At 36.0% G+C, this 15749-nt stretch overlaps 2 protein-coding genes across 2 annotated transcripts; both read left to right on the top strand.

Moving 5' to 3' along the window:
• The first annotated feature begins 5888 nt into the window (after positions 1-5888).
• LOC113359987 lies at positions 5889-8065 on the top strand. The gene is made up of 4 exons (XM_026603542.1): positions 5889-6378; positions 6637-7358; positions 7444-7668; positions 7766-8065. Exons 1-4 carry the CDS (start codon positions 5889-5891, stop codon positions 8063-8065), a joined length of 1737 nt encoding a protein of 578 aa, XP_026459327.1.
• Positions 8066-8669: 604 nt separating this feature from the next.
• LOC113357379 (protein phosphatase 2C 70-like) lies at positions 8670-15175 on the top strand. Its single transcript, XM_026600757.1, has 13 exons — positions 8670-8895; positions 9978-10167; positions 10285-10485; positions 10618-10793; positions 10871-11029; positions 11409-11552; positions 11631-11692; positions 13047-13182; positions 13689-13783; positions 14334-14449; positions 14537-14666; positions 14820-14874; positions 14966-15175. The coding sequence occupies exons 1-13, from the start codon at positions 8731-8733 to the stop codon at positions 15128-15130; spliced, it is 1794 nt and encodes a 597-aa protein (XP_026456542.1). The 5' UTR covers positions 8670-8730; the 3' UTR covers positions 15131-15175.
• Positions 15176-15749: the final 574 nt, after the last annotated feature.

Below are 15749 nucleotides of genomic sequence, written 5' to 3'. Positions count from 1 at the left end.
GAATCTAATCAGGTTTTCATCTAACGGTGAATATTGAATGCTTTGTTACCAAGCTAAGATTGATTGCAAACCCTGATTTGAAAGACTATATAAGGGAGAACTCTAGCAACTGGGAAACCATCCCCACACTTGCTGTGTGATACTAGTTTTGTTAGCTAGAGTCGATTCTCCTTTAACCTTTGGTTTCTTCTTAAAAACCAAGTTAACGACTTAAAGACTTCATTGGGATTGTGAAGCCAGACCGATACTACTTTATCGAAGTTGTGTAATCTGATCTTGCTGATTCCATCCTTTTGAGTACAATCGTAACGATTGGCTTGAGATCTTTATCTCCGATAGGCAAGATAGAAAAGTAGTCACAAACATCATTGTCTCATCATTTGTGATTCCACAATATCTTCTTTCGCCGCGTCGATTAAGATTATTGTGAGGTGATTGATAATACTAGGATGTTCTTCGGGAATATAAGTCCGGGTTATCAATTGGTTCCTGTTCACCTTGATTTATCAAAAGACGGAACAAAACTTGTAGGTTTATCTATGGGAGACAGATTTATCTATTCTGTAGACTTTTCTGTGTGATACAGATTTGTTTATTAAATTCTTCAACTTTGGGTCGTAGCAACTCTTAGTTGTGGGTGAGATCAGCTAAGGGAATCAAGTGCGTATTATCCTACTGGGATCAGAGACGTAAGGAGCGCAATTGTACCTTGAATCAGTGTGAGATTGATTGGGGTTAAACTACAGTCCAGACTGAAGTTAGTTTGTAGTAGGCTAGTGTCTGTAGCGGCTTAATACAGTGTGGTGTTCAATCTGGACTAGGTCCCGGAGTTTTTCTGCATTTGCGGTTTCCTCGTTAAAAAAATTTCTGGTGTCTGTGTTATTTCTATTCCGCATTATATTTTGTTATATAATTGAAATATCACAGGTTGTGCGTTTGAATCTATCAATTGGAAATCCGACCTTTGGTTGTTGATTGGAAATTGATTGATCCTTGGATATTGGTCTTTGGAACCATCCAAGTTTATTATCCTTGTATTTTATAAAGACTCACATATTCTTATTTGCTTGAGTAAAGATCAAATCAAGTGAGAGAGATATTAACTCCTCAATATACTTTTCTCTAGATTGAGTCTAACTGTCTAGTTGATTCTCTATAAAGTATATTAGAGTTTGTTCATACAGATTGCTAAGCGAAATATTGGATGTGGTTGTTGTACCCCGCTTTTTCAGTACTGGGTACATGTACTGCGGCTCCGGACTTATAACAATTTTCCCAGTATGTGAATTGGTATGCATATTGTCCTGTATCCAGATTTACAGTAGTTTTATATCTATCTAATAATGGATTTGAAACAATTCTCGAATAACAACAATGACACATATCACTGTTCCATGCTATTTTCAAATGATTAAATCTTGAATCATAATTTAGGTCATAAATAATAATTTGTTCCTAACCAAATTCATCAAGTATGAACAAATGTTCTGAAGCTTAGTCAGCATATTTGGAGAACGATTAACAAGATAAACTTGACTCGAAATTTATATTATGCATTTCATGTCTAATTTAGTCATGCGATATTGTCTCATAAATAGAAAGGTGAAAACTTGAGTAATAGGTGGTTCAGTCTTCACTTACCTTTTGTAGATGAAGTTCTCCAAGAGCTTCAGTTGTTATTCGTCTTCAAACGGTCAAACACAATGATGTTTGGTACTCAACTACACACTTCTATCCTAATCTGAGACTTGACTAAATGTAGACTAGTAATCAGGATATAGTTTTTATCAATTAAATTTCAAAACAAGCTTAAGATAACAACACTTGTGAGTTCGACCTAGCAATGCTCTAACAATAAGTTCTCTTCTTTGTGGGGAGATAAATGTCTATATGTGAGATCTTCTACATATGAGATATTATAATCTAAGCTTATTCCTTTATTTAGGATTACAATAGGTGATTACTTGGAAACCAAGTTCGACTTCTATTCTAAACTAGCTAATATTAAGAAACCCTGCTCAGACAGGATTGTAAAGTCGATTCTAAATCAGTGTCTACTTTGTCTAGGAAATCTTTTCCCACTTTCAACATAAGGTGTATAATTTGACAATTTGAATTTTATGGATTTAGTTTGTTGGAAAAATTCTATCAATAAGAAATAATTTACCGCCTAATTACGACGTTTCCTATCCTTGTTAAGGAGAATCCGGACATCGAAGATAAAACATGAAGCTTGGTTAAAAGTTGATCTGGGAGGACATATAATAACCTTATGTGCTAGTCCATCCACCAGGGGTTGCTTATTTAAATATGAAATTCAATGACATAGATGATATTTTTTAAGATATAGACCTAGATATTTGACCGAGTCTTATGTAAATCTTCCCAACTTCTTCGTAATAAGAAAAATCGTGGCCCAAAGCCCTGATTCTCCCTTACGTTCTCTCATTTGGGAACCTCTGCGAGAACGTATGGTGGACGAGAAATGGTTGTCTGTATTAGAAAAGAAGAAAACGGATAATGGTTGTCCGTATTAGAAAAGAAGAAAACGGATAATGGTTGTCCGTTAATAAACTCTTGTCAGTTTTTAGTTTAAAAACCTTATAACTAAAATTGAATAAGATTTATCTATTTCGTATAAAGTGGGATATATGGTTGACAACTGCGTGATTTAAATTGAACAAGGTCCATAAATTAGAAAAAGGATGATCATTCTCCCGTTTTAGGAAAATGGACAACAGTTCTTATTTGTTTTTTCTTTAAAACTGGTTAACAATTATCCATATAGTATAAAAACTAGGAACAACCACATGACCTATGCGCTTCCCAAACTGACGTGAAAAGTGAATTAGAAAGAACTTGAGAAGCTCCATAAGATCCAGTCATAACAACAATTTTTTTCTCAAATAATTACTAACATTTTCCGCCTCATAAGACTGCAGATGAACTGATATTGCTTATTAAGCAAGAAGCTATGTTGTGGCTTCATGAAAAGTATACATTTAAAAGTATCTTTGTAAACTCTATTTTGTTTAATTGGGAAACTGTTCTACACTCTTAATACAGTGTTGAATTAGTCCCTGGGTTGTAAATAATTTTTTCTCTTAATATAACCTTCTTTTAAAAAAAAAATAATTTCCGCCTCATAGTAGAGAAATAAGTTGATGCTAGTATGCTACTACCCCTTCATTCCATCGCCTCAGTATTGACTATTGAGTTCTCTGTTGCGACACCAAACCTGCCAACATATTATCTTTCCTTATTTAGAACTACTTTAATTAATACTTAGCTTTCCTAGTTTGATAGAACTTCTTTAATTTGCATTACTTGCTTATCAAGCAATTACGTAGTATAAATACAGTGTCGGAGTCTATTTGAAGTACACAACTTTAATCAATAGAACTCAGTTCAATATCTCTATCCCTTAAACTCTTAAGCAGAGGTGGTTAATCCCCAACTCAAAGGGTTTTATCTAGGGTTCTTGCTTTTCTCAACTGTTTTCCTGTTCTCTTAACTGTGTTCTAGCTATTGTTTTGGTCAAGGACCCTAACAACTGTTCAGAGCTAGGTTAGATCTTCCCCTAAATTCTACCAATTTTTTTTTACGATGACATATACTGAAGACTTGTCTCAACTGCAACATTGTTGGGGTTACAACAAAACTTGATTCATTAGTCACTACCATTGCCAACAATCATACTCATGATGAGGAAGCTCGTGAAAGAAAGCAAGCTGCAGACAAACAACTTCGTGAAGACGACCGTGCTCTTAGGAAACTCGATTTATCTGAACATACCAAAGAGCTTTCTATAACTCTTACCGCAGATCTGACAACAACCCCATCTACATCTTTGTCTACAACGTTGGGAGCTACTTTACGTGCAGTGTTTAGAGAAGTTTATTCTCAACAGGGTCATCGTAATAATCAAAGGTGCGGCTCCTCCACCACCTCCTCCTCCTCCTCCTGGTAATGAAACTAATATTAGGGATAGCTCTATCAATCTTAAGTTTCCAACTTTTGATGGAGATGATCCAGATGGTTGGATTTTTAGTGTTGATCAGTATTTTAACTTACATACAGTTGCTGAGAATATGAAGTTATCCATTGCTTCTGCTCATCTTAAAGGTGATGCTAATGCATGGTATAGATGGAAAATAATAACAGTTAATGTCACCACTTGGCCAGAACTTTGTGACCTTGTTCGTGCTCGTTTTCCCCCAGCTAAATTTGTTGATGCCAGGATGGAAATCAGCACCATAAAGCAGAAAGGTACGGTTCGAGAACACATCCCTGAGTTTGAACGTTTGTTGAACTTTGTTACTGATTTACCATAGGATCACCTACTCAATTATTTTATTCACTCGTTAAAACCGGAGATCAGTTCTATGGTTAAGTTACTTGAACCTCAAACCTTAACTGCTGCTTTCATAAAAGCACTCAAACAAGAAGAAGTTTTAACAACACGACAACCTTATCGCCCTCCTATGTTTCTATCTTCAACTGCTCCTTCAAATACTCAGATCAAACAGAATCCTTTACCTGCAGGAGCTAAACGACTTACTTGGGAAGAACAAAAGGAGAAACGTGACAAAGGACTTTGTTTCAATTGTGATAAATTATTTACTCCTGGTCATTTGTGTGAGAAACCGAGATTGTTAATCTTAGAAGGCGCTCCAGAACTAGTTATATCAGATACTCCAATTGAGAATGAAGAAACTATAGAGTTTACTGAGGATGATTTTGATGATGTTATATAATTTAATTCTCTTATGGGTTCTTCTTTCCCTAGAACTATGCGTGTTAAAGGTATTTCTAAAGCTCAGTCTCTTACAATTTTAATCGATTCTGGTGCCACACATAATTTTCTTCATTCTACATTAGCTAAACGATGTGGATATTCTTTACAAACTAAGGATACTACACTTTGTGTTACGGTTGGTGATGGTGCTCAGATTAATACGTTGGGAGTTTGTGTTGATGTTCCCATTACAATGCAAGATTATTCTTTCACTGCTGATTTTTATGTTTTTCCTATCAGTGGATGTGATGTTGTATTGGGAGTTCAGTGGTTGAGAACACTAGGAAAGATTTCTTGGGATTTTGAAAAACTCACTATGGGTTTCAATATTAATGGCACTGAAATCCAATTATGTGGTAATCATTCTTCTACTATAATGCTTTTGGATAGTGTGCCCATGCAACGTTTATTGGCTCGTGAATATTATGGTCTTTTCATCCAGTTTTCTATACAAGCTAGTTCTTCATTGAATGCAATGATTACTGCACCACCAGAGATTCAAAAACTATTGTCTGAATTTGCTGATGTCTTTAACCCTCCAACTTCACTGCCACCAGTAAGATTACATGATCATGAAATTCCCTTAATACCAGGTTCAGCTCCAGCGAACGTTCGTCCTTACCGTTATCCCCATTTTCAGAAGGATGAAATTGAAAAAATTATCTCAGAATTAAGACAAGCTGGGTTTATTCGTTCTAGTTCAAGTCCATTTTCTTCTCCTGTGCTGATGGTGGGTAAGAAATATGGTTCATGGAGGATGTGTGTTGATTATAGAGCTTTGAACAAATTAACAATTAAGGACAGATTTCCCATCCCAATGGTGGATGAATTATTAGATGAACTTCATGGTGCAATCATATTTACTAAGTTGGATCTTCGTTCTGGTTATTATCAGATTCGTCTTTACAAACCTGATATTCAAAAAACTGCTTTTAGAACTCATGAGGGTCACTATGAGTTTTTAGTGATGCCATTTGGTTTGTCAAACGCACCAGCTACATTCTAGAGTCTCATGAATGAGATTTTCAAGCCTTATTTGCGGAAGTTTGTCCTTGTGTTTTTCGATGACATCTTGATTTATAGTAAAAATATGGAAGAACATCTACAACATTTGTCTATCATGTTTGAGATTTTGCGTCAACATCAATTATCTGTCAAGGAATCTAAGTGCACTTTTGCACAACCAACAGTTGGTTATCTAGGCCATGTCGTTTCTTCTGAAGGTGTAGCAGTAGAAAATGATAAGGTAAAGAGTGTTCTTGACTGGCAAATTCCAACAACAGTTAAAAGCTTGAGAGGATTTCTTGGCTTGGCAGGATATTATCGTAAGTTTGTCAAAGATTTTGGCAAGATCAGCGCCCCATTAACTAAATTGTTAAAAAAAGACTTATTTGTGTGGAATGATGCAGCTACTGTTTCTTTTCGAGCACTACAACAAGCTCTTACTACTACTCCAGTTTTAATTTTACCTGATTTCTCAAAAGACTTCTATTTAGAATGTGATGCTTCTGGTAATGGTTTGGGAGCTGTTTTGATGCAGTCTGGCAGACCAATTGCGTATTATAGTAAAGGATTGACAGGTAAAAACTTAAATTTATCCATTTATGATAAGAAAATGTTAGCCATAGTGTCTGCAGTCCAGAAATGGAGGCCATATCTCCTTGGCAGACATTTTAAGATTTACACTGATCATCATAGCTTGAAGTATTTTTTGGATCAACGAATATCTTCATTAGAGCAACATAAATGGCTATCTAAGTTGTTGGGGTATGATTATGAGATAATATTTAGAAGATGAAAAGAGAATATTGCTGCTGACGCATTATCAAGAAATGTAGGCTTTCAATCATATACTATCTCTACTCCAATCTTCTCTGGTGTCACTGAAATTATTCAGGAAAGCAATGATGATCCTTCATTGGGTAAACTCATTGAGTTACTGCGTCATAATCCTACATGTAAACCACATTATTCTTACAATGATGGTATTTTGCGTTACAAAGGAAGGATTGTAGTCTCTCCTACTTCTACATGGTGCACTAAACTTTTACATGAGTTTCATTCTACTCCATTGGGTGGACATTCTGGATATTTTCGAACCTACAAACGCACTCAACAGAATTTTTATTGGAAGGGTTTGAAGCATTCTGTCAAAGACTTTATTTCTCATTGCGATATTTGTCAGAAGAACAAATCTGAATCTGTAGCTCCTCCAGGATTATTACAACCTTTACCCATACCTGATGACGTTTGGATGGATATATCAATGGATTTTATTGATGGTTTCCCAACTTATTATCGAAAAGCTTCAATTCTGGTGGTTGTTGATAGATTGTCCAAATATGCACACTTTATAGCTCTTATGCACCCATATTCTGCTGCTACTATTGCTGAGATATTTGTTGGTGAAATTGTGCGCCTTCATGGCATGCCAAGAACCATCATAAGTGACCGTGATCCAACCTTCATGAGCAATTTTTGGGAAGCATATTTTGCTTTACAAAACACACAGTTATGCCGCAGTTCAGCTTATCATCCACAAACTGATGGACAAACAGAGGTGACTAATCGAACTCTTGAGTATTATTTACGCTGTTTTGCTAGCATTAAGCCATCAGAATGGAGCAAATGGTTACCTTGGGCAGAATGGTGGTATTATACCAGCCATCACTCAGCTATTAATATGTCACCTTATGAAGCCTTATACACTTGAGCTCCACCAACGAGCTGTTCATGCTGTTGATCTTAATTTACGAGCTAGAGATCAGATACTCAAACTTCTTAAGTTCCATCTTCAGGCTTCCCAAGCTAGAATGAAATATTTTTTTGACAAACATCGTACTGAAAGAAGTTTTGCAGTGAATGACTGGGTATTCCTTCGTCTGCAACCCTATAGACAATTAACAGTGGCAAACCATCCATATTCTAAACTTTCTCCTCGTTTCTATGGACCTTTTAAGATTATAGAGAGTGGGAGAAGTTGCATACAAGTTACAGTTGCCTCTTGAAAGACGTATTCATCCAGTTTTTCATGTTTCACAACTGAAGTTAAAACTTGGATCTGCTGTAACTACTGAGGCAGTTTTGCCTGTGGTTGTTGATTATGAGAAATGGGAACCTGAAACTATTCTAGAAAGGAAGATGTTCAAGAAAGGAAATCAAGCTGGTACTAAATGGATCATCCACTGGAAAGATCATTCAAAGGAAGATGCAACATGGGAAGATGCACATGAGATACTTTTACGTTTTCCAGGAATTGAGGCTTGAGGACAAGCCATTTTTCAAGCGGGTTGAATGTTGCGACACCAAACCTGCCGACCTATTATCTTTCCTTATTTAGAACTACTTTAGTTAATACTTAGCTTTCCTAGTTTGATAGAACTTCTTTAATTTGCATTACTTGCTTATCAAGCAATTACGTAGTATAAATATAGTGTCAGAGTGTTTGAAGTACACAACTTTAATCAATAGAACTCAGTTCAATTATCTCTATCCCTTAAACTATTAAGCAGAGGTGGTTAATCCCCAACTCAAAGAGTTTTATCTAGAATTCTTACTTTTCTCGGCCGTGTTCATGTTCTCTTAAGTGTGTTCTAGCTATTGTTTTGGTCAAAGTACCCTAACATTCTCCCCGTCCCCAAAATCAACCAAACACCAACATATGCAATTGATCCACCCTTGAATGATTATCTCATAATCTTCATAAATACGTGTCGAACTGATGGACCCAATAAAAGTTTCCAATGATTCTGGGTCCCAACATAATTAGTGACGGTCAAGATCAACAGTAATAAACATGTGTCGCCCTCTTAATTCAAACAAAATTAAAAACCAAAGGAAAAAATTAAAAAAAAAAATGCGACCATTTCAAAGCGGTGTTCTCGCTCCTCCTCTCACAGAAGAAGAGGGGGGAGGTGGAGGTGGAGTGAGAAATGGCGATGGTTATGGTGGTGGAAGGTTATACTACTACTACTAGTAGTCTTATTATTTTAGGTCTGAGTTTAATGATTCTTCTCATCATTCTTCTTCTTCTATTGGCTTATTGTAAGCCATGGCGTTTCTTCTTTTCTTCTTCCAGAAATCGAAATTCATTCAAGGTAACTAACTAATTAATGTTTTTTTTAATTAATTTCTTTTAAAAAATTATATGCGCAGACTCAAATAAAAAACCCATCTGTGTCAATTCCTTGTAATAGTTTACAATGTTTGAATCTGGGTGTAATGTGGTTTTGAAATTTTGAAAATTTTGATTTCTTTTTTTGTTTGTTTGTTTAGGATTTTTGATCAAGATCAGGTTTTTAGTAGGTGGGTTGACTTTATTTTCTTAGGGTTTTTTTTTGTTTGGATTTGATGATGTAAATGTTCAAGATTTGTGTGCTAATTTTATTTATTTTTGGTCTGCATTGTTGAGCTTTGAGTAGTATAGCCATGTTGATCTTATTTTCTATACACATTAGGTTTTGTAAGTTGTTTTGTTTAGTGGTGAAAGTAGCTCATGATAAGGAGAAATTTTGATAAGGAGGAGATCTGGGATTGCCACAAAAACAAACTTAACTTTTAGTGAATCTAATTAAGTTTAGGTCTTGATGTTGTTATTTATGGGATTAAAAAAACTTATATAGTGGTTGTCGTGCTTAATAGTTACTCGATGACACGGCATTTATCCATTTTATTCGCCCGGGGAGCTCGAGATGTAACTCAATTGTGTGTTATTACCAAATAAGCATTAGTCTGTAAGCTACCTGATTGCTGACCAAGAGTAGCTCAATTGCTTATAAATATGGGATGTTCCGATAATTGTGAACTTAGTATGTTTAGTTATTTAATGAGCCGCAAATAAATGGTGGTAATTACGCCTGTTTTTATTGCATATCTTTTCTGTAAATAATGACGCTAATACTCTCACTTTAAAATCCCAATAGACAAACATTTGTTAAAGTGATTGGTTCACATACTGCTGTTTAGACAGCTTGAACAAGTTTCAAATCAGAAATGTATCATCACCCTCTGGATCCAGTTCTGAGTCTCAGACAATCTTTTCAGTTTCCATGTCTTTCATGATTGTAACTTTGAAGTTCTTGGATCTTGCACTTCAGAATTTTAGATGGTGGCTACATGCATATTACATAATCTTACACGTTTAAATACTTAGTTACTGTTGTGGTTCCACGGGGTTTAGGTTGGAGACCTGGAGCGGCCTCTTGTTTCAGAGGCTTTGGATCAGGTAGCAAACCAAAGCAGCGATTTGGCAAGAGACTGTGTTTTAGATGGCACTCGTCTCCAAATGGAAGGATATTTCAACTCTCCAAGAGTACATGGATTTGTCTGTAAACAGAGACTACCATCTGCAGATGCTCATGTAGCCCAAGGTTTTAACATTATTCCATGTCTTATTTAACTCATTTTTTCCCCCTTCTGAATGCAGTTAGTTAAGGTGCTGATGTTCTTGTTAGCAGTTATGACTTGCTTCTTTTTAATGTTTACAGGTGCTAGCTTGGTTTTAGATGTGATACCTGATTCTTCAGAAGATCTTCTAGTTGGTCAAACTCTTAAACGTCCATTTTTCCCAAATCGCATTCTAGAAGAGCAAAAAGATACCATAAAGGAAGAAACAAATTACGATCCTACATTTGTCTCCAACAATGCAGGCTATCAAGAATTCAGACTCAATGATGCTGAAAATCAAAGTATTCTCCCAATCCTTCACTTATCGGATAATACAACTATGACATCTGTAGTGATCATTCTGTTACACATTTTTTTATACATTCTTCTGAATATGTAAAACATGTCATCCTATCTTTTTGTTAGAAGTGCAGGAAGCAGCCTGACGCTGGAAGTTGTATCTGGTCCATCTCGTGGGACTCGTCACCACCTACAGTATACAGATGCTTCAAGACTTCCTTTGACCCTTGGAAGAGTTTCTCCTAGTGATCTGTTGCTGAAGGATGGAGAAGTTTCAGGGAAGCATGCCCTGGTCAAGTGGAACTTGAATGTAAGTCTGTATCACAGTAGCTGTAAAACCATTTCATATGTATGCATGTACTGGGAATCTGACTTCTGTTTTGACAGAAAATGAAATGGGAGCTAGTGGATATGGGTAGCCTGAATGGAACATTCTTGAACTCTCATCAAGTTTCACATCCTGATACCAGAAGTAGACAATGGAGTGATCCAGTTGAGCTTGCTACTGGAGACATAATAACTCTAGGAACAACATCTAAAGTAAATGTGAGTTTGATACTTAAAAATTTGATATATTGATTTTTTTTTATTTTTTTTTTTGAAATGAGATGAAGCTGCGGGTACTGTTGAGTTTAAGGTGAAACCGTTATTACTTTATACGTCCATGACCATGACTCAAATTTAAAATCTAAATTAAGAGAACAGGGAGTGCACCTTGGTTGGAAATGTCCACAATTTGATTTACGATTGTGAAATTTCTTATTTGTACTGTAATAAACATTGGTGCAGATCAATGCACATAAGGATACAAATCATTTTTCATTTTTCAGGTTTAAGATAGCTAATGTCCGTAGTAACTTGAATGTTACATCTGTTGAAATGTAATCTGTAACAATCTCTACCCCTCACTGTTTTACTATGGCAGGTTAAAATCAGTTCTTATGGGAAACAAGAAACCCCCTTTGGAGTTGGTATGGCATCTGATCCTATGGCTTTGCGCCGTGGAGGGAAAAAGCTTCCAATGGAAGATGTGTGCTATTACCAATGGCCCCTTCCTGGAATTGAACAGGTTAAGTTGATATTACCATAATAATGGACACATTTCCTTTCTCAAGAGACTCCTACTAACAAAACTTCAGCCCTGCAGTTTGGCTTGTTTGGGATTTGTGACGGGCATGGTGGACCTGCTGCTGCTAAAGCCGCTAGCAAGTAAGTACTTCTTGCAAATCTGTTTTCATGCTAATAGATGTGACCATTTCATTTTGAAGGTTTAAGGATCTGATGTTGGTTTTATCTTGGAGTCAAGACTCCAAATATCTATGTTTACATGGCATACATGATTTGTTGTGGATGCATATACTGAATGTTCAAATTTTACTCTTGTACTGCCTAAAGTTGTTGAGCTGGCATGTCAATGGAGTCCCGTGTTCGGCAGGAAATTAGAAATTTGAATATTGTGGGTAAATTTTCCAAAGTAGTATCGTTTAGTGTAGTTGGTAAAATATATTTCTTGTAAAACAATATATTTCGTGAAAGTTCAGAAGGTATTGCTAAAATCTCTAACACAACCAAAGTGAAAGATTAGGAGACTAAGAGCTAAAAGCTGTGTTGCAACGATACGAATACGGTATTGGATACAAGATACCAATACGCTACTATGATACACCAACTTGAAAAACTAAAATACGGCGATACGGCATACTCAATATTGATCAGTAGTCTAACATAAATATATTATATATGTGTTTGCATGATTAAATTATAATATGTATGATTAACCTCACTGGAGAGAGAAAAGATCTGGATAAGAAGGAAGAAAGTCTAGAGCAAGATCAGTAAACAGAATTGGAACTAATATTTTGTCACTATAGTTAAAACTTCTCATAGAATCTAGTAAAATATCTAAATTTTCTGATATTAAGGTACTGAGATTTATCATTTATCTTGACAGCTGTTGATATCTAATATTTAGTCAAAGTTTTCTAACTGAGTTGTATCTTGAAGTATCCGGAGTATTAGTACGCGTATCCGTGGAAATACGTATCGATACGGCTGATTTTTTTTTTAGGCGCATCGTTGCAACACAGGTTAAAAGTAAAAACTTCGTAATGGCCTGCGATCAACTTGATCATGTGAATATATACTTAATTGCACTTTCATGGTTGAATCTAAAAGAAATTAGATACAGTTGTGGACTCATATACCTCCGATTTTATATTCTACTCCACAAAAGGAGCAACAGGATACCGGTGCCGTGTACTACATTCTCTTTTATGTCGAAAGGAAAAAGAAAGAAAGTTTAGAATGCTTAGGTAAAGTCTCGAACATAAATTAGACTAGGTGCTTAGTAAAAAAAAACTTTAAATTTGCCTTCGATCAACTTTACCAGGTGAACATACACTTGACTGCACGTAGTAGCTGATGCATTATAGACGGATTTTTATGTTAACATTTCATCACTTTCTATGTTGTGTATACAGTATCACAGTCACAGCACTATAATTCTTCTGAGGTATATAGGAAAATTTTTATTCACAGATGTTACAATTTTCTTATTCTTCAGGATTCTACCTGAGATTGTCACCAATATATTGTCAGTGTCAGAAAGAAGAGAAATGGTGCTTTCTGGATGTGATGCTTCAGACATCCTTAGAGATGCATTTTTTCAGACAGAAGCAGCTATGCATCATCAGTATGAGGTTTCTCTTCCATCATTACTCTCTCTTAGTTTGAGTTGTGATGGTGGATTGCGACAGCTTACAGTTTTGACCTCATTTACTGAATTCTATCTCTGCAGCTTGGTCTTTCTGGTCTTGTCTGTATTCATTATGCTCATGTACCATCTCAATGTTCAGTTTGACACCATTTTGTTGCCCGATAGAAATGATTCTGATACTACTAGTCTTCTCCCTATGGTTTCTCCTGCCTTTGCAAAGTCCTGCTAGTTTGATGTGAAACTGAAATTCATGTACCACAGTACTAATAATCTGGTAGGCAGAATATGTTTGGGTAGTGCTCGCTCTGATTTTAATGGAGTATTTGTGTTTCTCTATAGATTTTGATATAACAACAAGAGAAGTTTTTTGGTTGCATTATTTAGTAGATTTTGATTAACAGTGAGAGAAGTGTTTGGTTGCATCCTTTATAGTTCTTGTTCCTTCTGAATATAAACTATATGCAATGTAGTGACCATGGATGTTTGCAGGGTTGTACTGCTACACTGCTTTTGGTTTGGATTGATAGCCGTGAACAACTCTATGCTCAATGTGCAAATGTTGGAGATTCTGCCTGTGTTATGAAGTATGTGATTGTAACTTCTTCTCCTTCATGATGAGTTAATATCTATGCTTAGTAGAATGATTTGATATGTTGTTCATTAGTATTTATGCGCTTTCAGGGTGGGTTTTACTTTAGTTCTGCTAGGAATTTGGTTCAGTTATCAACTCCGTGTTTTAACTGGACTTGGTGCCCTAGTATTAGACTATAATTTCACATTATACACCTATATTTAGCATATTACCTAAGCTTTTCGTACATTCCGTGTTAGAAGCTTGAGTTTTGGAGTGGTAACACACTAGTCTGTTTACTTTCACCACTTCCCCGATCTGTTGCGATACATATCTACTGCTTGCTTTATTAGACTATCATTTCACATGATACACCTATATTTAGCCTATTACCTAAGCTTTGCGTACATTCCATGTTAGAACCTTGACTTTTGGAGTGGTAATGCACTAGTCTGTTTACTTCCACCACTTCTTCGATCTGTTGCGTTACATATCTACTTGCTTGCTTTTCAGTGTTTCTAAATGTTCAGTTTTATAGTTACTAAACTGATATTTTTGAGCAGTGTTGGTGGGCAGCAGATCAAGATGACAGAAGATCATAGAATAACTAGTCAGACTGAAAGACTACGGTTGAACAAAGCAGGAGAACCCTTGAAAGATGGTGAAACCCGGCTATGTGGTGATACATCATATTCCATTTTCCACCATTGTATAATATGAGTCACTCATCCTTGGCCGGCTAAATGAGCTGTCTATATGTTTTTAGGTTTGAACCTTGCCCGCATGCTCGGAGACAAATTCCTCAAAGAACAGGAAGCCCGGTTCAGTGCGGTACCATATGTTAGTGAAGCTATTCAAATAGATAGAAACAGCAGGGCTTTTGCATTGATGGCAAGGTGATTCTTTTGAGCATCAAACCTCTTATTCTTATCCGCTTGTGTGAGTGCCAGAGGTTTATGGCTAGAAGTCGGTTACCCTTACACCCGAGAACAATGTCAATATCCCTGACACTGACAGTCTCATATTTCTTGTTTTCTTCAAAACTGCAGTGATGGCTTATGGGATGTCATTAGCGTGAAAAAAGCAGTGCAACTTGTCCTTCAGGTTAATAAAGAGCTTTTCTTTTTCTTCATTTGCGAAATTGTTTGAATTCTTCTGAACTGAGACAGATTTGTGCTATTTCTTGTTTTGCCAGACAAAGGAGAGATATGCAGTAGAGAATGCGAATAATGTAGCGGACAAGATTGCTAATTTCATTTTGAGTGAAGCAAGACTTCTACGGACAAAGGATAATACATCCATAATTTTCTTAGATTTCGACAACACCTCTAGAACTGTTCCTTGTAAAGTTGATTCTTGAAATGTACCAACAGGCTTCATATTTATGGAAATTATTTTAAATCTATTTCCTTTTCTTCTTCCATTTTTTTAGCTTTAAAGATACAGGTAAAAGAGGCTTAATTTACAGGCAAGAGGGTTTCAGTGAAAGCATAAAAATACTTACGGCGTCAAATACTCGTACATTTTTTTTTTCAAACGAGGAGAATCCTTACATTTCCAACTTGCAGCTGCTAAAAATTTAAAATGAGAACTGGCCTTCTTTAGGTTTTATAAGCAACAAGTCCCAGTCAAAAGGTGGAACAGCATCTAACCCATCTGGTTTCCAGTCAAAAGGAGCATGGAAAAAGTTTCTTCCGTCATGTATTATGCACATCTTCATCGATGGATAGTTATTTTTACTAAGTTATAACTCCAAAGGTGGCGCTATTCATCCACAAAAAACCCATCAAAATAAAAGTAACACAAAAACCCCCCAAAAAATAAAAGTAACACAAAACCCCCAAAGAATTTGATGAAACCAATTTTAAAATTTGGGGGTTTTGTATCAATTTTTAAAAATTTGGGATTTTTGTGTCAATTTTGTTTAAGATGGAGTTTAATGGATCCCAATATTTGAATATGGTTTTTGTACCACAAGT

This window comes from Papaver somniferum, chromosome 3 (genome assembly GCF_003573695.1).
Source record: "Papaver somniferum cultivar HN1 chromosome 3, ASM357369v1, whole genome shotgun sequence".
Taxonomy (NCBI): domain Eukaryota; kingdom Viridiplantae; phylum Streptophyta; class Magnoliopsida; order Ranunculales; family Papaveraceae; genus Papaver; species Papaver somniferum.
The sequence above is the reverse complement of the archived record's forward strand: the minus strand, read 5'-3'. Positions and strand labels throughout refer to the sequence as shown.